The sequence below is a fragment of the Haemaphysalis longicornis genome, unplaced genomic scaffold, assembly GCF_048455015.1.
Source record: "Haemaphysalis longicornis isolate Haplotype H1 unplaced genomic scaffold, Haemaphysalis longicornis Haplotype H1 scaffold_409, whole genome shotgun sequence".
NCBI classification, from domain to species: domain Eukaryota; kingdom Metazoa; phylum Arthropoda; class Arachnida; order Ixodida; family Ixodidae; genus Haemaphysalis; species Haemaphysalis longicornis.
Genome location: NW_027526364.1, coordinates 1,760 through 25,157, shown reverse-complemented (window position 1 = coordinate 25,157; position 23,398 = coordinate 1,760). Strand labels below are relative to the sequence as shown.

At 50.6% G+C, this 23,398-nt stretch overlaps 1 protein-coding gene across 3 annotated transcripts in view; it reads left to right on the top strand.

The window, feature by feature from the left end:
- LOC144137571 (papilin-like) overlaps positions 1 to 17,373 on the top strand; it is a 113,722-nt gene extending 96,349 nt beyond the window's left edge. For 2 of the 3 annotated variants that reach the window (XM_077669495.1, XM_077669494.1), the window contains exons 17-18: positions 4,608 to 4,820; positions 17,083 to 17,373. In XM_077669495.1, the coding sequence (XP_077525621.1) occupies positions 4,608 to 4,820; positions 17,083 to 17,351 (482 nt within the window). In that variant the 3' untranslated portion in view covers positions 17,352 to 17,373. Of the gene's footprint in view, positions 1 to 1,958; positions 4,564 to 4,607; positions 4,821 to 17,082 lie in introns of those variants that run through there. The other variant, XM_077669496.1, reaches the window with a different exon arrangement.
- The last annotated feature ends 6,025 nt before the right edge of the window (positions 17,374 to 23,398 follow it).

Sequence of the window (23,398 nt, the reverse complement as noted above, 5' to 3'; positions counted from 1 at the left end):
CCAACTCAGTGGATCTTTTGTCTCGTTGGACATTCAGGCGCGATTGGACCTTCCATCTTGTTAGATCATTCGTCTCGCCGATCACGTGACGGATTGGACCTTCCGGCTCGGTGGATCTTTAGGCTCGTTGGGCATTTAGGCTCGATTGGACCTTCCGTCTCGTTATCTCGTTAGATATTTCGTCTCGCCGATCAAGTGACAGATTGGACCTTCCGACTCGGTGTATCTTTCGTCTCGTTGGACATTCAGGCTTGATTGGACCTTCCGAATCAGTGGATTTTAAATGCGAATGCATTTCTTAGTCGAGCCATGTCAGGCGCCGTGCGGCGTCCACGCACCCGCAGGTGTTATCTCTCCGCTCTCACCCCCTCTCCCATAGCAACAGCTGCGAGCGCGCGCACTCCTTCTCTCTCCTAGCAACCTGAGCTGGTGGTGCGGGCGGATCAGCGGCGAGTGGAGAGGAGGAGCGCGCTCGGGCGTGTGAGGGCGCTCGCATCGCGGGAGCTCGCCGGAGCTCCCGCGTGTGTGGGAGAGTGTAGGCGAGGGTAGGCGCGGTGCTTCGGTGCTTCTCCTCTCGACGCTCGCCCCACTCTCCCGTTCGCTCGGTCGCAAGTATATATAAATGGAATGTCTGCCGGCAACGGTACCTCGAGCAAGAAGTGTAATGCAATCCAGTTCGAGCATTACACCTCTCGCTGGAGGTGACGTCACTGTAGTGGCTTCAACGTCATCTTCAACAGGAGGAGAGGAAGAAGCGGAAGACAAGGCTGCGAAGCGAAGAGCGCGTGATGCCGAACGCAAGTGCTTGAAGCGAGCTGCCGACGCCGAACTCCGTGCTCGGGAAGCCGCTGCGAAACGCCAACGCCCAGCCGAAGACCCCGTAATACGTGTTCGACATGTGAATTCGCATTTCCTCACGATTCCCTTCGGGAAGGTGGGGTGAATTTTTTCGTCTCGTTGGACATTCAGGTTCAATTCTACCTTCCAACTCGGTGGAACTTTCGTCTCGTTGGACATTCAGGCTGGATTGGACCTTCCGACTCGGTGGATCTTTTGTCTCGTTGGACATTCAGCCTTGATTGGACCTTCGGTCTTGTTAGATCTTTCATCTTGCCGATCACGTGACGGATCGGACCTTCCAACTCAGTAGTTTGTACAGATGCCTCACAGAAATGTTTGCAGCGATCCGAGGCCGGAATCACATCGAAAATTGATTTTGATTGTCCCGGCCGCAAGCTTCCAGAAATCGGTAGCACTAGCGAAATTGTTTACGGCGTGACGACACATTAGCCGGTGTGTCTGGCCGGGTCAGGGTGACGTCATATAGTCTTTTTGGAACGGGAAACGATAGCCGGCGCTGCTGCTCTCAGTGGTCTTCGGTTGGGCAGGAGACGTGGGTGTACCTCTGTGAGCAATGCTTGCAAACTTTGCGCACTTTGCGTGTTCGACGTTTTGCTCTTCAGTTCGTGGCCGGCGCATGGTGTTTTCTTGCACTGGTGCCGAAAACTGCGGGTGTCTTATCTGAGCGGCCTGTGCGCGTCGCCGACCTCGCCAAAGTTGTGCTGTGGCAAGTTCGCAGAATTCGAAGTACTGCTCACTAGAATCCTGTCGGAGCAAATCGACGACGACGCCAAGATGCATTATTTTCCACGCGACGACATGCAGCGCGGTAACATGGACTGAGTTCGTGCGCGGTGGCAGCCACAAGAACTGTCACCCAAGCCAGCGGGCTCTGCGTTGCTCGGGCCAGCTTGTGTGTTGGGAACTTTAGGCTTAGTATCGTGGCGAATATTTGATCACCGCTATCTGTACAACTGCGAATGACCATCCCTTACACAACTTTTCACCACACTATCATCCCATTTTTCGCACGTGGAGTTTTATTTTGGCGATAATTGTCGTTTGAGCAATCGGTGACCAAGACATCTGCCATGGCCTGTTTTTTCTCTACCGTGCAGGTGGCGCCATCTTTCGGCCGATCGCCACACCGTGGTGCCGGCAGTGCTGGGTCGGAGCGCCGAACCTTCGCTGCCGGTCAGCGTAGGCTTATCATGGCGGGAAATATCTGACCGCCGCTTTTAAATTCAGCGCTGATAACAACCCCTAGCACAATTTTTCACCACACTAACATCTAGTTTCTCGCATATGGAACTTCTTTTTCGCGATCAGATTAATTAGAAGAGTGGCGACAAGCTGTTGCTATCACGGCCTGCGCAGGTTCGAGCCGCAGCGATATTAAAAAACGAGCGACGGCGAAGACGTCGACTGCCTAATCGCCTGGCCAAACAAACATGTTCTGTCTATCTGTCTGTCTGTCTGTCTGTCTGTCTGTCTGTCTGTCTGTCGGGTGACAGCGACTCCTCCGGGTCAGACGATTCCGACGACACGTCGACTGCACGGGCGAGTGCAGACAATGTGCAATCGTAGCAGACGATGCGGCAAATGTACCTGACGTCACGGAAAACATGACGTCACATTCTCCGTCATGCATTTGAATGGCCATGATTTGAAGCGCAACAAAAACACACGGACGAAGAACAGAGTAGACGAGACAGGCGCTATTTCGTCTACTGTCTCTCCTGCCTCGTCTACACTGTTCTTCGTCCGTGTGTTTTTGTTGCGCTTTAAATCATGTCATCTATTCACCAACTAGCTCAGCAAGAAGTTATCATTTGAACGGCCGTTTGGCGCGCGACCACCGAGTTTGAAACTGAGTGGAACAAAATTATTATAATTAATTCTACGCTGGCGGCTGACCGCTATTGGTTCGATTTTTGTAATTACTTGACCACTAGGTATTATTTACAGCATAAAAATCAAAAGCGGCAAATTTAGTCTCAGTACTCCTTTAAGGGCACACGGTAAGTCGAAATTAAAAAGAGTGACTTTTTTTCTTCACAATTAGGGAAGTTCACCTCCTTCGGCATATTTTCCGCAATCACATTTACTTAGTAGGTTGTATTTCTGGCTCAAAAACAGTTTTTCCGAAAGCAAGTAGTCAGTGACCACATCCTATGTTAGAATGTGCTCCGTGTTTATTGTAAATTTTTCTTTCAAAAAACTCCCAGCTCCAGTTCAAAACACTTTTCTGGAACCAAGTGTATTAAGAAATTGCTTGGCAAATATTGCATAGCTGATTTTTCAGCCAAAACATCCAAAAACGCTGTGCACGTTTTTTCCACATTTGTGCCTCGCAGCTGTGCGCCAAAAAATGTACTTGTTGGTCTTCACGCTCTCAAGATTGCAACGTTGGATACTGCTCTTTCATTCAATGATGGTGCATCCCATGAGCCAGCATTTCGAAATTATTCGGATTGAACCCTGGGCGCAACACCACCATCAAGTGGCTGAAAGGGGTTCACCCCAAGCAAAAATACTTTGTAAACAGAGCTGCACGACAGCTCAGAAAATAGGCAAGGTTAGGCAGACGACAAGCTGGAAAGCGAAAAAATGACTTTGACGGTGATTACAAAGCTGGTGCTTCCGAAATAAATGACTGTAGTAGTGATTGCGGCAAAAAAAGCATTGCTTTTTCCCTCTGTTCTGACTTTGCACTGAATTATCTCAAAACGGTGTTTTTTATAACATCAGTGTCATTGTTTAATATTTTCCAGGATAACCGCCTGATTATTTTTTTCTGTCCTCTATATAAGTTCTCACATCGACTGTGCTAGAATTGAAAATATGCAGGCAACGGTTTTTTTGGTATAGAAGTTTCAATATGTAAATTTAGCCAAAATGTAGGCACTGGCGGAAAGAGAATGAGCAAGAATTTTAATTTTTGTCTGATTGTAATATTTCTCGTACAGATAAAAGAGCTCAAAAGTTCAAAGAAAACGATGCATGCATTGTGTAGATGCCTTTAGTAGGTGCTGAGAAAGACGTACCTCAAAATGGCCAAAAAGGCATGTGAAGTATGGGGCTTACCCCGTCCCCTTAATGCTTGCAACACTATTCCTGTGCTGCTTATCAAGGGATCCTGAACTGTCTCTCTCTTAGTCCCTGCACATTTGTCTTAATTTTTTTACGCTTGCAGACAAAAACAGGACAGGAGACACTTCTCCTGTCTAATAGTATTCATCGAGACGATGGTCCACTGTATTTTACTGCCCGAGCCCAACCAGTGAAACTAAATGGTGATGATGATCATGAGTACTTATGTATGCGTTCTTTCATGTACTACACAGATAACCAACAAGCATGCCGCTGTGTTCAGACTTTCCTTCAAGTGGAATGGCAGGGATGAATTGAGGGTCTGGATTGGGATGTCGACGCAGTTTCTGTTCCATAGAATGGGCAGTCTGTCAGGTATTTGACAGGGATGTTTGACCAAAGTCACTCAGAAAGGTATGAGGGGCGGCTGGATGGGAACCGATTCTCCTGTTAAGGCAAATGTTGCAACTATGGTGCAGAACCACCTGCCATCAACATGAGACATGTTCCCAAGCCGTGGCGATACTAGTGTGTTGCCTTTGATGCTTGAAAGCACTGGAGTCCCTTAGTTATTTTTTAAATGTGTGTTTCTGGGTCGCCTTGATTGGGCAATTTGAATGCAGGGGTTGTAGACCCGGCACATTCTTTGTTCCCTGGTGTTGTTCCCCTTGCAGACCTGTGCACCCTGCCCAAGGTTCCGGGTTCGTGCAGCGGCCAGTTTGTTCAGTGGTTCTATGATCCCGAGACGGACCAGTGCCGTGAGTTTGCCTACAGCGGCTGCCAGGGCAACGCCAACCGCTTCAACGACCGGGAATCCTGCGAGCACCGCTGCCGCAAGGGGGAACCACTGCCCACCGAGCAGCCTGTGGACCGTGTCACGCCACTTCGTGAGCCTGTGTTCCTGAATTGCTGTTTTTTCTGCTGCTTTGCATTCATCACAGAGCCAGTTGCCCCCTTTGCCAATGGCCGATGGTACGTACTGACCACATGTATTTTTAATTGGTGCTCCAGACGTGAAAAGCAAAAATATGCACAAGACATGAAGGAGGATGACACAGCCAAGAGCTTGCCCATATTGCCCTCCGAAATGTCTTTTTGAAATTTTGGGCTTCGCGCATCTGGAATGGAGCAGCAACTCAACCTAGCGTCCTCCCCAATTTGGGCTCATGGACTGCGAAACAACACTTGTTCCTCTGTGAAATAAAGCCCTTTTATTACTGCTACTGTTTCTCTAACCCAGTGTGCTAGCGGCTGAGCCATAGCAGAGCTATGGCCTTGTCAAAACAACCAATGGTCAAAACTCCTACTTACGTGTCAGGAATGCCAGCTCCAACTCAACCAAAGTATTCCTCAATTGGGGACAGAGGAGCCACATTGTTTCCTCGGCGAGGTAAAGCCCTTTTATTACTAAGAATATTTACCTAACCCAGTGCGCTAGCGGTTGAGCCGTGGCAGAGATTTCGTCGTGTCAAAACAACTGCTACTGACGTGTCAGCAATGCGAACGCCACCTCAATGAAAAGTCATGCTTAATTTGGGCTCCTGGACTGAGGAAGCAGAGTGGTTTTTCTGCGAGGTAAAGCCCTTTTATTACTACTACTACTATTTCGCTGACCAAATGTTCTAGCAGCTGAACCATGGCAGAGAGAGATAATAAACGTTTATTGAAATGTACAGGGGGGGTTGTACTGAAGCTTGAAGGAGGCGTCCTGAGACCAGGATGCCTTGAGCGCGGGCAGCATTGACAGACCTTTGAGCCAGCCGAAGCTGGTCGTCCAGGCCGGTGCTCGCCAAGGCTTTCTCCCAAAGCTCGACAGTAGAAAGTTGCAGGTTCGGAGAAGTCAGTTGGGATTGGTCACACCCTCCGACCATATGGTGTAGCTTTCCGGGTTCTCCGCAAAATCGCCAAAGCGGGGAGTTCTGGCGGTTGAAAAGGTGAAGCCGGATAGGATGGGGGAATGTATTCGTCTCAAGAGCCCGTAAAGGACGTTCGTGCTATCGGGGTAGAGATTTGTGGGGGGGAGCGAGTATTGGACGCGACAGCCTGTATTGCTGCGTGATCTCTGTGTAAGAGGTCAAGGGCTGCACGTACTCTGGTTCGGCAACGCTGCTCTCGGCGCCCGCTCGGTGGGTCAATTCTCGAGCGATGGCGTCCGTCGCGTCGTTTCCAGGGATACCATGATGTGCCGGAGCCCATGCAATCCTGATTATCCTCTTCGGGGGATGCTGCCTGATGATGTGTAGCATTGTTGTTTGCAGGCGTCCCCTAGCGAAATTCCGACGAGCCTGCTGCGAGTCAGTGACAATGACCGCTGCATTAGTTTGTACGATGGTGAGGGCGATGGCCACTTCCTCCGCTTGTGTAGTATTGTCGCCGGGAACAGAGAGGCAGCAACGGTACTTGTTTTCGACGACTACGGTGGATATCGTTGTGGACCTACCTAGATAAGACGCCGCGTCCATATACGCCTTTGTTGGTTGATTGCCACAAATCTTGGATATGGCTTTTGCTCTGGCTTCCCTCCTGTCGACGTTGTGCACGGGGTGCATAATTTGGGGCAGCGTGTATACCGTGATGTTTTTACGGGCTTCGTGAGGCAGGTTTCCCGTGAGTGCAGGCGGTTGGTCGAGTGGAGCCGAGAGCCTCAGGCGTGAGAGGATCGCCCTCCCCGTTTCCGTTACCCCAGCCTCGCTCTTTGGTTGGTGAGATAAGCCTCAATTAGCTCATCCGCAGTAGTATAAATGCCGAGCCGAAGAAGTCTTTCGGTGGAGGTGGAAACCGGAAGTCCGAGTGCTTGTTTATATGCCTTGCTGATCATCGTGTTTACCTTATGTGTCTCGGTGATGTCGAGAAAAGCGTATGGCAACACGTATATAATCCTCGACAAGACAAAGGCCTGGACAAGCCGAAGCAGGTCCACCTCTCTCATGCCACGGGTTTTCGTGATAATCCAGCGTATCATGTGCGTCTCCTGATCGGTCATTGTCTTGAGTTTGGTAATGAGTAGTGAGCTGGTCTTGTTTGCTTGAAAGGTCATTCCGAGAATCTCTATATCTTGAGATGGAGTGATGGTTTGGCCATCCGACTTGAGGCAGATGGTGGTCCCAGGCACACCCACCATGGCAGAGCTTCGGTCATGTCAAACCAACTCACGGTCAACACTGCCACTGACGTGCCAGGAATGCGAGCACCAACTCAACCATAATTCCTCAGTTTGGGCCCTTTGACTGAGGAACCACACTGGTTTCTCTACCAGATAAAGCCCTTTTACTACTACTATTATTTACCTAACTAAGTGTGCGAGCGGCTGAACCGTGGCAGAGCTTTGGTCGTGTTAGGAACGGAAAACCGATTTTTATCGCGTATATGTTCTCCAGCTCATATGAAAGCCAATGTTTCAGATAGCCCAGTAACCACAAACAATTTAGAAACAAATTGGAGAAAAAAATTTTAATAAGGCTCAAAAGTTCTGAAATCGGAAGGGTGGCGGTTCGTAGTGTCGAAACTTGACATTACAATATGTGTCCCGGTTATGTGACCTGCAATCATAGCAGGCACTGTAACTGCTGAAACGTTTATTTGCTTACTAAAAACCTTTTAACACAAATATCTGTGTAAGTTTAGATTGTATATGCATTTTTAAATATTATTTTGAAAATTTTTAAGACGCGCCGCCCGCCGCCACTGGGTTGCTCTCAGTGTGGCTAACTGAGCCTCCATGCCAAAAATAAATGTCAGTGTTCAGTAAACAGACCCAGTGAAGAAACTTTGGCGATTCTGCCTAAGCCAGGGGCATTTGGTCTGCCGAATTATTGGATTTCAGTTTCGAAATAAGCCAATGGGCGCTTAAAAAAACAAGGTCGCGCCCGGGGAGAATCGAACTTCCGACCTCCACAACGTGAAGCCAGATTCTACCTGTCGTCCATCATAACAGAGGGCGCCTTCTTGCAAAATAGAGTATTCATAAAAAACCACACAAAGGAATAAGAAAACCTGTGATTCACACATTTTTTTAGCTGGGGACAAGTTTTTAAATAACACTTTTCATTTAGCATAGCGACAAAAGTATGTTGCTGTGCTACTGTATGTCATGGTTGCCAGCAATATTTTTGGGAGGACACATACAGCTCATAAATGTAAAAAAATTGATTTAAAATGTTGTAGGGCGTTATCACAAAACCGTTTCTCGTTAAGGGGCTTTAAGTGAAGCCCTTTCCTTTTGGATATAGAATATATACTCGACAAAAAACGGTTGTCTGTCCCTTTAAAACAACTCACGCTCAGCAGTTTGCTGCTGACATGTCAGCAATGCGAGCGCGAACTCAACCGAACGTCCTCAATTTGGGCTCGTGGACTGATGAAGCACACTGGTTTCTCTGCTAGATAAAGCTCTTTTATTAGTACTACTATTTCCAAACCAAGTGTTCTAGCGTCTGAGCCATGGCAGAGCATTGGTCGTGTTAAACAACTCACGCTCAACCCCGTGCCGCCGACGTGTCAGCAAAGTGGGTGCCAAGTCAGCCAAAAGTCCTCCTTCATTGGGGCTGCTGAACTGAGGAACCACACTGGTTTCTCTGCGAGATAAAGCCTTTTTATTACTACTTGTAGTTCCCTAACCAAGTGTGCTAGTGGCTGAGCTGTGGCAGAGCTTTGGTCGTTTCAAAACAACTCACGTTCAGCACTGTCTTACTGTCGTGTCACCAATGCAGGCGCCAACTCTAACGAATGTCATCCTCAATTTGGACTTCTGAATTGAGGAACAGCAGTGGTTTCTCTTCAAGATAAAGCCCTGGTATTACTGCTACTATTTCCCCAACCAAGTGTGCTAGTGGGTGAGCCGTCCCAGAGCTTTGGTCGTGTCAAAACAACTCACCCTTAACACCGTGCTACTGACGTGTCGGCAATGCGAACACCATTATTCATGAGTAATTTGAGCATTATAATTAAAGAAATAGCACACAGGTAGGAAGCATATTTCCACTGAGTGGAGCCTTTGCTTGGTGGCTTGGTGATGCATTTGTGGATATATGTGCCAAGTCATAGCAGTGGGAAGAAGCATAAAAAGTTGCAAAGGATATGTGTTTTCTGTAGCGTGAGCTACACTGGCCGAGGTTGAGCAGTTTCGCCTGGCTCGTGGAGAGGAGTCCTGCGCATGCGCGAGGAGCAGTGACGTCATACGGCGCACAGAGCGGTACTAGCTGCCCATCGCCTCTCACACACCCCACGCACCCACCCTCTTCGTCGACCTGGGTTTCGCGCGTGGCGGCCCGGTCCACTTGGTGATCACGCGAGGGCTCGCCGGGTCTGTAACCGATGGCTCGTGCATCGCAGCAACAGCAGCCTGCGCCTGGGGAACCAGCTTAGCTCTGGGATGATTGGTGGCGCCGTACCGAAGCCCTTGATAAATATACATGTCACATAATGCGTATACCGTGTGTGTGTCATTGAAGCAGCAGTAAGCATGATAATCAAGCTAATCTTTGACAACCGCGAAAGCTAAGAATAACCAGCTGAACGTTAGCTCACGCTACGTATATACTGGCATAGCCGAGCTAAGCCACTGCTAATTTTTTTCTATTTTCCATCCCAAATTTTCAATTCTAAAAAAACACTTTTTTTTACTGGTTAGACAAACCTCAAGCCATGGCCAACCCTATTAGTATTATGTGCCATTACCAAATGGAGAAGGAAAGGCTAAATGTGGACGTATTAAATGTGTTCTTGCCTTTCACTTCGAAATATGTGTTGGAAACATGTAGTGATCCCTCCGTGAGTAGACTAGTCTTGTTAATGACAGAAATAGTGATTAGGTGGCTATCTAAGTGCACTTCAGCAAAGTTTTCCTTTGCTTGACGATGCCAATGGGGGTGTGTGCTTAGTCATAGTAACCAAGAGGGACGAGAACAAATTCTAAGGCGAAACGTATCATGAGAATAGTAGTAGAACACATTCAGGGATTGGACACTCATGCTTTTTCAATCACTACACCCTGAGAAGTGCTTGGGTTACCCATTTGTTTTGGATTTTTCTTTCTAATTTGTTTGCTCAATTGGCTTGACACAGCCTTGTACAGTTCAACATCATCATAACGAAGTTGAAGGGGCACCGCGATCTGCTTGTCATAACCAATATTTCGTTACCGCTGTAGTGGGCATTTACTGTAAATATTGCGCACTGTACCTACCCAAGACAAATAGCGGGAGTAAAGATCGTTTCCCCGAAGTCCGGTGTCGATCAGGAACCCAATCGCCCGGGCTCCGGTTGATTTGGCAAAAGGCTGGCAGGGCGATGGTGTTGAAGTTCTTGGAGATGGCGGTCGAATTGACGAACTCGAGGCGTTGAGGTTGATCAAGTGAAACGAAGAGCTTACATACAGCTAGTTACAGTACGAAAACTGGGTACATGAGAAATAAAAAGGAAAACTTCAAACCTCGGCTAGACGCTAGCTCCGAGTGCGCACAAATCACTCGAGCTCCTATTCTCGGAGCGTACACAAACCGCTCGAGAAACAACGGCCGATGTCTCGCCGCAAGATTCGTCTAGTTGCCCGGTACGGCGCTGTACCCTTAACCTCCGACGCGATCTTAACCTCTTGCCTAGGGGGCTCACAAATCCCAACCTAGCTTTAACGGTCGAGACTCCTTGTCCCGCCGGGAACTGCCCAGCTCGGCGCTCAGACGAGAACGATTTCAAACGGCCAAGTTCGGCCTTATAAAAACCTCGAGATCACCCTCTCTCGGGAACGCCCCTGTGGCGTTCGTACACGCGTATGGGAGTGCCTAAATTCACGTAGACAGCTGTCACTCGGCACGCCACGGAATATTCAATGAGTCGCCGCCATCTCTGGGTCAACGGACCGCCCGCGGGCCAGCAGGCGCGTACGACCCCGACGGGTGAGAGCGAAAGACGCGACTGTGCGTCATGCTGACCGGGACGTGTTAACAATAGACTCGTGCGGCGCTCGTCCCGACGCCGGTAATCCCACCACCTCCGCGCGTCGAGCAGACGTTCCTGGAATCCGGCGGCGCTGTCTGCTTTCTCAATGGGGGATTATCCTTCTGGTATGCGGTGGCCCAGACAATCCGTCTCCCGTGCACGCCGTGACGAATTGGCGACGACTGCAGCGCAGTGTTGGCAGTGCTACGTCGCTAGACAGAGCGGCGGGTTCTCACGCGCAGCCGGGGCGCCTGGCGGCTAATCTCATAAGCGGACCTTACAACTCCCCCTTTAAGAGGGTTACTGAACCTCTTGGTTTAGTCAATCCGAAAAGAATTTAAAAGGGCCACTGGTTTCATCTCTCCTTCAGCAATAACAGCAGAACAAACAAACAAAAACAAAACACGTGGGAGGAGCTAGGTATAACCAGAAATGAGCCCCCTTCTATTTCTGCAGTTCGGCTGATCCGAACTCTCTCTCACCTAAGCTACAAACACAACCCATTCACTAGCCGTTCAAACCGGACGGAATACTCTAGCAAGCCGAAAACAAACAAAATAAATGCTGCAAACACTAAGTGCAAGTAAAAAGAAATTGGGTCGTGTCTCTGAGGCGCGTAAATGCCACGAACAACGAGACAACTCAACCTACAACACTGATGCGCGCTATAACTGCAAACACGCACAAACACTCCGGCACTCGGCAACAAGAACAAAAGGAATAAGGACTGCCAAACAACACGGGCAATTTTGCAGTCAAAAATAAAACGTTAAGAAAGTTTGCATTGCCACCATGCGCACGCGCGCAAATGTCCTCCTTGACGGCGTAGCCTGATAACGTTCCTTCAAGAATGTTGGGCTGCACTTTCGCTCACTTGCGGTGCACAGAAAGTTCAGTTCGGCGTGCGGATCGATCAATTCGGTGCACGGATCGAGCACCCGAGGCATTTCGTCGCACACAACCACAGCACACACACACACACACCACCAACGAAAAAGGACGGGTGAATGGGAACGTTCACGCCCGTCGTGGCGGTGTTAAGGCTCGGAGGCAATTCAATACTAGCCCCCCCAAGCAACAATCTGAAAGCAGGGGAGTGCATTCGCGTACTTCCAACCCCCTTTGCAGATGATCCAGACCGCGTAGCGTTGCAATGTCAACGCAAGTCTCGACAATTTAGCCCCATGAGGCGAACACAACTTCGGGGAAGGCGGAGTGGTATCGAAAAACGACTTCGCTTCCTGTCCCATAGGCCAAGTAGCCAAGTGGCCATGCCTCTCCAATGCCCCAACGTAAGGCAATGCTGCGCGCTGGCCGCGTGAGCGCAGGATTGATGCTGGAGCGTAATGGCGGCCCGCGAAGGCGACGACCTTCTCGGGATCATTCTGTCCCTTACGCACAGACTGCCCCACAACAACAACCTCACAAGCACCTGTCACTACCAAAAACCGCTCGTGCACGCTAGGTGCATTCTGAGCAGCGTCCTGACAAAGACCGTTTTTCGGCTGTCGCAGCTCGCACTCATCTTGGCACAACTCAGAACTAGGGCCTGTGACACACTGCCAGGTCGCAGAACTTAGTGCGTCAACCCATCCAGCGCGGCTCCTGACTGAATCTCGGTAATGGCCGCAACCAACACTAAAGCTACGAAGCTCTATCTCAGCCACCGGTTTCCCGAGATCGCCGATTGCGTCTCGTTCCTCTGCTTCAACTGTAGCTGCCTCCTCACATGGTTTTTTCCTCTCCTTTGCAACCTCCTCGGGAGCTCTCATTCTTGCTTTCGCAGTCTCCACGCATGCGTTTTGGTGTTCTCTATCACACTCTCGCTATCAAGACTACCAAACTCACGCAACATCTCCGTATCGTTAACTCCGTCTCTTTTTCGCTACGTCTCGTCCCATGCTTTCTCGTCTACTATCTCCTTTCTCTTCTGGGCGAGCTCCTGAACGCCCGACACGAAGTTCGCTTTCTCGTGCAACTTTCGAGCGTAATTGGGAGCGCGGCGGGCCCCAAGACTTTCCTGCGCGACTCCAGTGTCCTCCGGTCCACCGATTAGAAATTGGGTACTGCCCGTGCCAGCAAGTTCAGCATGCATTAGCGCAGTGTCTGCATGGTGCAAAAGCAGCTGGCGGCTCTACACCCGCGACAACGGGGCTACCCCTTGACTCTGCTCCCATACCGGACGCGCTCGCTGGGATGCTCCGCGTGTTCGCTTCCCTTTCCATGCAGCTGTTCCCGGCTGAGACGCTCGCTTCCCGTGCATGCGCAGCCACGGCCGCTTATCTCGTTCTCGCGCGGCTTCAACTTGAAAATCGCGCTGCCCCCATTCAACTTTGCTGTCAGTGCATAACTGGGCCTGTTCGGAGGGTTCTGTCTCATGCGCTGCAGCTCCGTCCTTAATTTCGCCCGCGAGGCTGCTCGTCATGTTCGAGAATCGCTTCGTCACACCGCTCTAAGGTATCACCGGACGCGCTTACCTCGTCGATCCTCATCCCAATGTACGTCTCCACGCGTTCGACACCGGCGGAAATGCTAGCCTCGCGCAGGGAGTCATGGCTGCTTACTTTCTCATCGCAATGTTCAACTTCCGAACACTGGCCGGAACCATTCAACTTCACGGTCGCTACACGACTTGCTGGGTCTGTGCCCCATTGTTTCTGCTCGCGGGTGTCCGAGCGCAAGGGCGTTTGCTTCTCCGCTCCAGCTCCAACTCATACCTTCGCAACCGCTCTTCAGATTCGAGCTTCAGCTTTTGCGTGCGCTCCTTAAATTCTCGCGTCTCTCTTCTCTCTCGCTCCTCCGCCTCGCGCAGTGCTTTTTTCTCTCGTTCCTTTGCTTCCCGCGCTCTTTCCTCCACTTCGCGCGCTTCTTTTCTCTCTCGCTCTGCCGCCTCTCGCGCTCTTTCCTCCGCTTCGCGCGCTTCTTTTCTCTCTCGCTCCGCCGCCTTTCTCTCTCGCTTCTGAAACGCCAACTCCATTCGTCTAATATTTATTGTTTCGGTCTCCACTTGGGGAGATCCTCCTGCTGCCGAGCCTCCTTGAGGTGGCGCCTCATGCGTCTGACCATTTCCGCCTCCTTCTGCCGTGTTCGCCAGCTTGCTCCGCGTGACTACCATGCAACTCCAGACTCAGCCTACACCGCCACAACGAAGCGCAAGACATCCCACTCAGCCGCACCTCCGGTGGTCAGCTGCTGCGTTGTTGGCCCCGTGCGCTGGTTGGCTCTGCCGCTCCACTCCGCGCGGAGCTCGGCTGGTGCCGATGAATACGGGCTTGTGTCCGCTTGCTGCCCTTGGCTGTGGCCTGGTGTTTTCTTCTGCCAAATCCTGTCGGCTGCGCCAGTAAAGATCGTTTCCCCGAAGTCCGGTGTCGATCAGGAACCCAATCGCCCGGGCTCCGGTTGATTTGGCAAAAGGCTGGCAGGGCGATGGTGTTGAAGTTTTTGAAGATGGCGGTCGAATTGACGAACTCGAGGCGTTGAGGTTGATTAAGTGAAACGAAGAGCTTATATACAGCTATTTACAGTACGAAAACTGGGTACATGAGAAATAAAAAGAAAAACTTCAAACCTCGGCTAGACGCTAGCTCCGAGTGCGCACAAATCCCTCGAGCTCCTCAACTTCGTCTAACTCTCCTATTCTCGGAGCGTACACAAACCGCTCGAGAAACAACGGCCGAGACCCTGTCTCGCCGCAAGATCCGTCTAGTTGCCCGGTACGGCGCTGTACCCTTAATTTCCGACGCGATCTTAAGCTCTTGCCTAGGGGGCTCACAAATCCCAACCTAGCTTCAACGGTCGAGACTCCTTGTCCGGCCGGGAACTGCCCAGCTCGGCGCTCAGACGAGAACGATTTCAAACGGCCAAGTTCGGCCTTATAAAACCTCGAGATCACCCTCTCTCGAGAACGCAACTGTAGCGTTCGTACACGCGTATTGGAGTACCCAAATTCACGTAGACAGCGGTCACTCAGCACGCCATGGAATATTCAATGAGTCGCCGCCATCTCTGGGTCAACGGACCGCCCGCGGGCCAGCAGGCGCGTACGACCCCGATGGGTGAGAGCGAAAGACGCTACTGTGCATCATGCTGACCGGGTCGTGTTAACAATAGATACTCGTGCGGCGCTCGTCCCGACGCCGGTAATCCCACCACCTCCGCGCGTCGAGCAGACGTTGCTGGAATCCGGCGGCGCTGTCTGCTTTCTCAATGGGGGGTTATCCTTGTGGTATGCGGTGCGTCAGACAATCCGTCTCCCGTGCACGCCGTGACGAGTTGGCAACGACTACAGCGCAGTGTTGGCAGTGCTACGTCACTAGACAGAGCGGCGGGTTCTCACGCGCAGCCGGGCGCCTGGCCGCTAATCTCATAAGTGGACCTTACAGCGGGTGAAACTGCATCTCTCCGGATGGCGGTACACAACAAAATAGCCGCCTTCCGGAGATAAAAAAATAGTCGTGTGCCTACTTTATTCCAGTTCTAAATACATAACTCATATTCCAAACAGGCTTAGCTGCAAAAAAGTGCACAATTGGACACTGATGCATCTTCTTCATGCAAATAATGGCTCGCGCAGCTTCAGGCCCGATGTGACGGCTTTTATTGCAGCCGTCTACTGGTCTAGTGTTAATTCTGTCTCTTTTTTCGTCGCCTAGTGTGTTCATTCTGATCGAATCACGCGGGCAGCATGATAAAAAATAAGACTGAAGGACTCCACAAAAACACGAACATGATTTCAACAATGCGGATTCAAATCCACACATTGGCGAGTGACAACAGGTCATGCATTGCCTGCGTGGTGTGTGCGGTGAGAAGAAAGCCGAAATAGCTTTGCGGGGGCGCAGCGAACCCGTGGCATGCCATTCTGTCCTGCACGTGTTGCTGGAAAATCCGTGCCGGGAGTTTTGAGCTGCTAAATATTGTTGTCACCTTGCATACTATCGCACAAACCCGCATTGCGCAGTTTTAAATCGGCTAAAAATTGCATTTCCTCTCAAAATGTGTCCGTTATATTCCGTAACGGGCAAATTTTAGCTCATTAAAATAAGGTCTTAAATACTTCTCTTTCTATGGGGACTTCCGAAGGTAATTACGATGTGCTCATTGTATCCATTATTTTATTTTAGACCGTCTCGTCGCAACGAGGTTTAGCTCTAGTTAAATACCTTTTTGTTGTAATACATTTCATTTTTTATAGTTTTCTGGTTTTGATTTTTTGTTTAATTTTGATTGTTTAAAAAAATTCACCATCTTCCCGTAGAGGAACCCCCTGAGTAGCATGCGAAGCAGCCATGGGGTCCACTCAGGCTTCCATTAGTTTTCAGTTCGATCACGGCGTTGTGGGAGGAGAATGAGGGAAGCGGAGCGCGCGCGCGCGTCATTTATACTGCGGAGCTACAGTGGCGCCCCCAGCGGAGTATGCAGCGGCTACCGTCGCGTCTCTAACCGTAGTCTGCTTCGCATTATCGCGCGCGGAGCGGCAGGTGTTGCCATTCGTTGCGCAATCCCGGAGAGGAGAGGAGCTTTGGAGAGGAGAGGAGGAATGCCTCGCATACTACTCAGGGTTCCCCTAGAGGAAGATGACGACGGTGGTTGAACGCGAAGATATATCTTGTGATGGATTGTTTGGTTGGCCAATCCCTAGGGGTATCCTGCCACAATCATCATCAGCGGTGCCTGGCCAGGCATGCGCAGGGGATTGACTGAAGTTTCCATTAGTTTTAAGATTGTTGTTTCCGGTTGCCTTCAGCGTCGCGTGCTTTAGTCGTATCAGTAGCTTCGTGACGTAGTTTCAATGAGTAAAGGACATAAGGCGCGTTCGTAGCACATGCTCTCGTCTCGGTTTGTAGCGCAGTGGAAAGAGCGCCACGTACCTCCCGTTGCGGCCAGAGAGTCGTGGGATCGAAAGCGGGCGCCGCCTAAGTATTTCTTTTTATAGTGGACTGCGCTGATGTCAGCCCAAACGCTGACGGGGCTGAAGAGACACGTATGCGCAGTAGAGTGCGGACGGTGGATACCGACAACGACGAGGGAGGGAGGGACACAGCGCCGAGCATGAGATGCTTCACATCTAAAAGAGATGTGGCAGAAACCGCATCCCCCTTTGCTGAATAATGTGCTGCACAAAGAACGAGCTTTGTCCCAGTCGTCTTCAGCTGACCTCGCATTGCCATCTTGCTAAAGAGCGTCTTCTTTTCCTGACCTCCTTCCCTGCAGATGCGTGCGCCCAGCCCAAGCAGCCTGGCCCCTGCTATGGTGTGCTGCCCTTGTGGTACTACGATGCGTACGCTCGTGAGTGCCGCAACTTCACCTACGGTGGGTGCGAGGGCAACGACAACCGCTTCGACTCCCGAGAGCTCTGCGAGCAGCGCTGCACCAACTTCGTGCCACCCGGTGAGCGCTCCTCGCTCGTTCCCTGCTCGACGTCGACGTTGCACAGTGACTCTGTCATGGCGACCGGTCGTTTAGGAAGGAGGTATTCTTAATGCAAAAACACTAAATGCTCCATTGAGCAAACAAGGCGGTGTTTGTGTCAGCATCGTTGCCTCTCGGCTTTTGGGCTACATGCATTTGAAGCAAAAAAAGCAACCAGAGGCACTTCACATGGCGGTGGCCATGGAGGAAAGAAAAGTTTAGGAGGGAGCGTCATTTGACTATCATGAAGCCTAGTCATAAAAAAATAAAAAGGAAAAACTGATGGGAGATTCCCCACCTCACGTAATAGGCAAGCGGTAGTTCTTTGCGCCCCACGCGGCCGCCCGCCTGCCCGCGCTATGCTGCGTCGTTCCGTTTGGTTGCCGGGCCGTCCGGGTATCCGGGTTTCGACGACGAGTCCCCGTCCGGGCGTGGCGCGCAGCGCTGCATGCAAGCTTAAACGCGCAGCGGGCTGATCGTGCAAGCAACGTGTTCGGACGGGAGAGACAGAAAACATCTTTATTTATTCACCTCTGGGATCCGTCGATGTGCGCCGCAGTCGAAGTGTCGTGCTCCGCCGCAGTGCAAAAGTGGAGATGTCAGAGTACGACATCTGTGCCTCACATTTTATTTCATAAAACACACCTCACTTCCTTGGTTCTGGTCATTTTATCTTTTCACCTCCCAGGCGTAATTTAGCGTTCGTTACCCATATACCTATCGCACGGATTGAGCAGTACTCGGACAACCAGCCCACGTTCTGCGTGCGACGCGAGGCGGAAAATGATTTGTTCTTCCCGCGCGCACACCCAACATCAGTGGTTCTGCACCTTTTGTTTTCTAATGCACTGAAGGAGACAGCAACGCAAAAAAGACGTCGTCACAATTGTGGCTCGTACAACGTGCCACCATGCCGGAGCACCGATACGGCGAATGTATGCAAATGCGCACGCGAGCGTAACCAAAGCTTTTCGCACCACCTCTCAGCTGATGGGACACTCGTTACAGCGCTATGATGTAAAAGGAAGGTGGCACCATAACTCCCAGCAAAATTCAAAACCCAATCGTCAAAGCACACCTGGCAAACACCACGCACCCGTAGGCCGCTCCGTGCTTGTGAATGTTTACAGCGGCGCGTTCGAGCAAATCCGGTCGTGGTTCCAGCGGTAAGCGTCAAATTCCGCTCGCAGCTCGTGAAGGGGCTCCTTGAGTATGGGATCTACGTATCGTGTCGTTTTGCACAGTGACAGTACTTCCACGGTACGAGGGTGGGAACGCAACGCTGGCGAAAAATCTCGTACGGCGCCTTCGGCAGCGCCATTCGCCTCCACCTCCAGCGGCAGCCTGCCGGAGCCACTAAATGCTACCGCGGGCCTGAGGGTGGTGCATCTTCCATAATGCATTGCGCGGGGGGAGCCCGAGGAGAGGAGAATGCGGCGTAAGAGGAGGTTGGCTTGCCAAAGTCGTGCGGCCTGACGTCATGCTCCGTCCTAACATTTTTCTTCCTCCATGGCTGCGGTAGTCCCCTTTCCATGCGTGCGCGCCACCTGGGTCGTAGTATAACGTCCTTTTTCCTGGTGAGGTCGAGGGAGAGGAGAAGCGACCGTGGAATAAGAGCCGGCGTTTGGAGCCGAAGGTAACTATTTCAGCTTCAAATTTGAATTGAATAATGACGACACAAATAAATTGAAATTCCAGTTCCTAACAGTGGGATTTACGAGTAATTCGTAACTACAAATATCGGTGATTCTCGTAACCCCTGCAATGGATATGTGTGCCTAATGAACCAGGTTTGAGTCAAATTAACGTGTGCTAACCATCTTTTTGGAAACTGCCGGACAATTCTTTAAATATAGAGGGTGGACATTGTGCTGAACAAACTGTTCCATTATGCTGGCCGATGCAACCATGGAGTAGGGATTTACCAGCGACCATTTTAATTCCTCGCGTAAAAGGGGGCCACTACATTCCACCACCGTATCTACACTCCATTCTGCTTCAGCGGCAAGATGAGCACCTCTCATATGGCCTTTCTGCCAAATGCAAGTGGCAAGAGAAGTTCTTTCCGCCGAACGCACTCCCCTGCCATTCAATCAATCTATCGTAGCCTCAAACCCGGCTCGCTTTAAGTTAGTCAAAGGAATTGTGTTCCCTCGTCCCGAGTTTTCAATGAGTTTTTAAAACACCATCTCTTTCTGGGAGGCGAACCGCACTGCTTCGTGCAAAGCGCGTGTACGTCTGACCGCTGGCTTCAGGCCGACTCTGCCGCATTCACTGCTGCTTTTAGCTTGGTGCATGTTGAAACTTGTGTCGATGATGGTGAATGAATTGTCCTGTTCCTGACGGATTTTTATTTCTTCCTTCTATCTAAAATAGTCCCCCCCACCCGACGCACTCATAAGCCTGGACGTGTTGGCAAATGTAACCTCTCACTTTTCCCACGCTGATTCCGTCTACATCAGCGAATTAGAAATCTGCTTTGTGCACTTTTGTAAATTCTCCTGGCTTTTATAGAATACTTTCAGTTGCGTGTAATGGTTTTGGTGGTGCGCGCATGACACCCAGTGCACCTTTGCTGTGACCTATCTCTTACCATGGTGGCAGTCCTTTTGTGTTTCCCTGATGCATTAACCGTTTCTCTCGGTGATTCTCTTATTAACAGTTTGCCTACATCATGTGCTGCCAATTTTCTAGCATTTTTTATCCTAAATGCGCTTGTTCTATTGTCCAAGCCTCTGCATAGGTACACACAACTTAAAGGGGCCCTGAAAGGCATTTTGAGCACACTAAATGAACTAGCGCAATCGCTAGATTGGGTCGCCAACGTCACCTGTGCCAAGTATTACTCTTTTACGCGCAGCGGAAAGCTCACACTTTTGTTGCAAAGTTTGTCGCTTTTTTCTCACCCTTTCCTTCGTGTTTTTGGACGCCGCCATCTTCACATGTCTACATCATCGTTTCCCAGATGTTCCTCATGAGCTAGACATCCTGCTATTGGGCGGCTTTTTCACGCACTTCCGGCAAAGAGATGAGTCGTCTGCTCAGCGTCGGCTCGCCGGCTGATCTGCCAGCGGAGTGCCGGAGTGCTTTGACATTTTACGACAAACGAAACAAGTGTAAACAAACGCTTAACCGTTTGTATTGAATGCAACACGGCCATAACCCGACGTGGATTTTATCTTACGTGAGTACGTACCATAAAGAAAGTCCCGTGGCACTTCTTTGGTGCAATCGCAGAGAACGCCCTGAGCCGAATGCCCGGGTTTGACGCGTACATTTTATTCAACTTCAAAACAATCCAGAGATGCGTTTCGAACGAACGCAACGTCACAACATGCGTTGCAAGTCTGAACCGCGATTGACAGACGATGAGTTGCCTCCTCCTGCCCGTCGTAAATACGGCACTCACCTCACACCCGGTTTGCGGGGACGAGCAGCAAGTCACAACTCTGGCGCGCGAGCGAGAAGGCTTTTAGCCAGGCACACTGCACATACCCCATGCGAGGTTGAGTGGTACGTCGTTCGAGAAAGATAATCCAGACCATGGGAAGCACTATCCACCCGCAGAAGTACAATGTCGCATTTCATCGCGAAACGAACGCGTCCACAACACACAGGAGGCGATGCACACACACACACACACACACAGCTTCGGTCGCTGCATTGGCTTAGCTGCAAGCTTCGTTCGGACAATCAGCGATGCTACGACGATACAGAGCTGCGTGAGGACGACGTGCTAACCACTTCAAGTATTTAAAAACACAGGGGCAAAGAACTATGTTCATCGGAAGCAAAAAATCTTTCCTCCATTATAGTGCCTGAAATCTACTGGCTAGTGTGCCGAGGGCAGGCTCCAGGCGGGCGCCGGGAGCGATGTACGCGGCCGTCTGCCGCTTGGGGCGCTGCCGTGCGGGAGTGTGCGCGTTCATCCGGCCCGAGCAGATCGCGCGGTTACCTCCGAGCTGCGTAGCAGACGGCAGCGCGGCAGAACTTTTCATTCCCGCTTGCGACGAAAGCGAGCGAAAGCGACGGGAATTCTGTCGCGCAACCAAAATTTGTCCCGACCATTCGACAAAAACGATCGTCGCGCGACAAAGCGACGGAATTCCTGCCGCTCTCACTCGCTTTCGTCGCAACTGCGAACGGGCCTTTATGCGCAATCTCCGCCCCACATAAAACGAGCTCTTGCTTGTCGCCTGAGCATACGGTTGATATCTGACTACGTTACACTGTGCTTGCCAGTGTATTTAAACGATGTCACTAGGTTTGAAACGTACGCGCTCGGCGTGCAGCTTTGTAAACGCAAGCGGTTTCACATACGCACGCTATTTTGCTGCTAATAGAGTTTTAGTACAGCGTTTGTGGCCTTTGCATACGCTAAACGCTAAATTTTTGCGTCCCGCTACGTGACACCGCGATGGGAGTTTTAGTAGAGCGTCTCATCAGTTTTGCGTAGCGACACACTAATGCATACGGCGCCATCTGTCAAATGTTTTCCGAAATGTCTCGCCGGCTGATCTGCTAGCGGAGTGCCGGAGTGTTTGGACATTTTACGACTATCCAAACAAGTGCAAACAAACGCTTTCACGTCAGTGTTGAATGCAACACATGGGTGCAGCTTGTCAGAACACGGGTTCTCGCTGATCGAGTGCAGCGTTGGTTTGCTCTTCGCCTTCACGTTCATCGCCGCTGATAAAGCGATCCGATCCGGCGCGTTTTGTGCACGGGTTCTGTGTCGGTTGAAAATGTCTTTTTTCACATGCCGCTGGTAGTAGGAATTACAACCACCGCAAAATAACACCCGGCACCAGCGGGGCCACATCTGAGACCGCGCTTTTTGGATAAACAGTGCGCGGTGCACCAAAGGGAACGAGCGCACGATTCTCCCCACGCGGCTGCGAGTTCGCCGCCGATACCAACTGCAGCCCTGCAGCTACGTACACCGCGAAAGGGCAAGGCCAGGCCGCACACATGCGGCCAGGTCATTCGTTCGCTTTTCCAGCCTGTGTCCATGGTGTCTACGGAGATGAAAAAGCCGAAAGAGCTGGCCCGTAGCAGACGGCAGTCTGTGGGAGCGCAATAACGGAAGTACGTCATCGCTGAGGAGCGGAGCATCATGGGAGGGGAGGCCAACAGCGAAGAAACAGTTGAAAGGAGGAGGAAATACGGCGCGACGATAATTCGCGGTTTTTGATTTACGATTTCTCAGCTAATACTCATCGCTTTAACAAAATTCTTGAAGGAGGAGATTGCTAATACATTGCTTTATTTGGTTACATGTACACCAATGCATCGGCGGAAGGCATTTCAGGACCCCTTTAAATTGTAGTTCACTACGCTCTTCGCCGTATTTACTTTTTTGCAAAAGATGGCATCTCTTAATTGCTGAAGGCAGAGATAACGTTCATTCTATTTCCACAGCAACATTACCTTTCTTTTCAGCAACCTTTCTCGAACTGCCTGAGGCCAGAACTGGGATGTGTGTACTTTCGGGGGGAAAGGCGGGGGCTGTGCAGACTCATCACTGAGTAAAACTGGTCAGTGCCCCATAACCTAATTTGTGTTAACATAGTGAAAACAATCAGTTTAAACATGCGCTACAAATTAGTGGGAAAAAAGAGCTACAGTGGGGACTTGATTAATATAATACAACTTTCAAGGAACCACGCAAAAGCGTCGTATGACCGGGGTGTCGTATAATCAGGATACTGGTAAATGCTACCCTAGTAGGCAGTCTCACGGCACAGGTGGGCTAAGAACTTATTTAAAGTACTATATTTAGTGTGTTCTTGCGTACTTTGCGAGCCCCCAGCTAAAATTTAAAGATTAAAAATAAAGAAATGCCTATTTTGAGTCACCCTCTGATCCACGGCGTCTGCGCTAGGCCGATAGCATATGCCACGTGGGCGCAAGATACGTTAGGAGGCCGACGCAGCCGAGCAAATTGAGAGGGGAAAAGGTGAGAGTGTGGAACTGCCAAGACCAAGCAAAACGAAGTATAGTAAAAGGCAGTGATGGAAAAAATCTGGGAGTGTAAGGAAAACAGGGCGACAACACGCTTTGAAAAACACTGATAAGAAGAGATCAGAGAAGGGGAGAAAGGAGAGAGAGGGGGTCG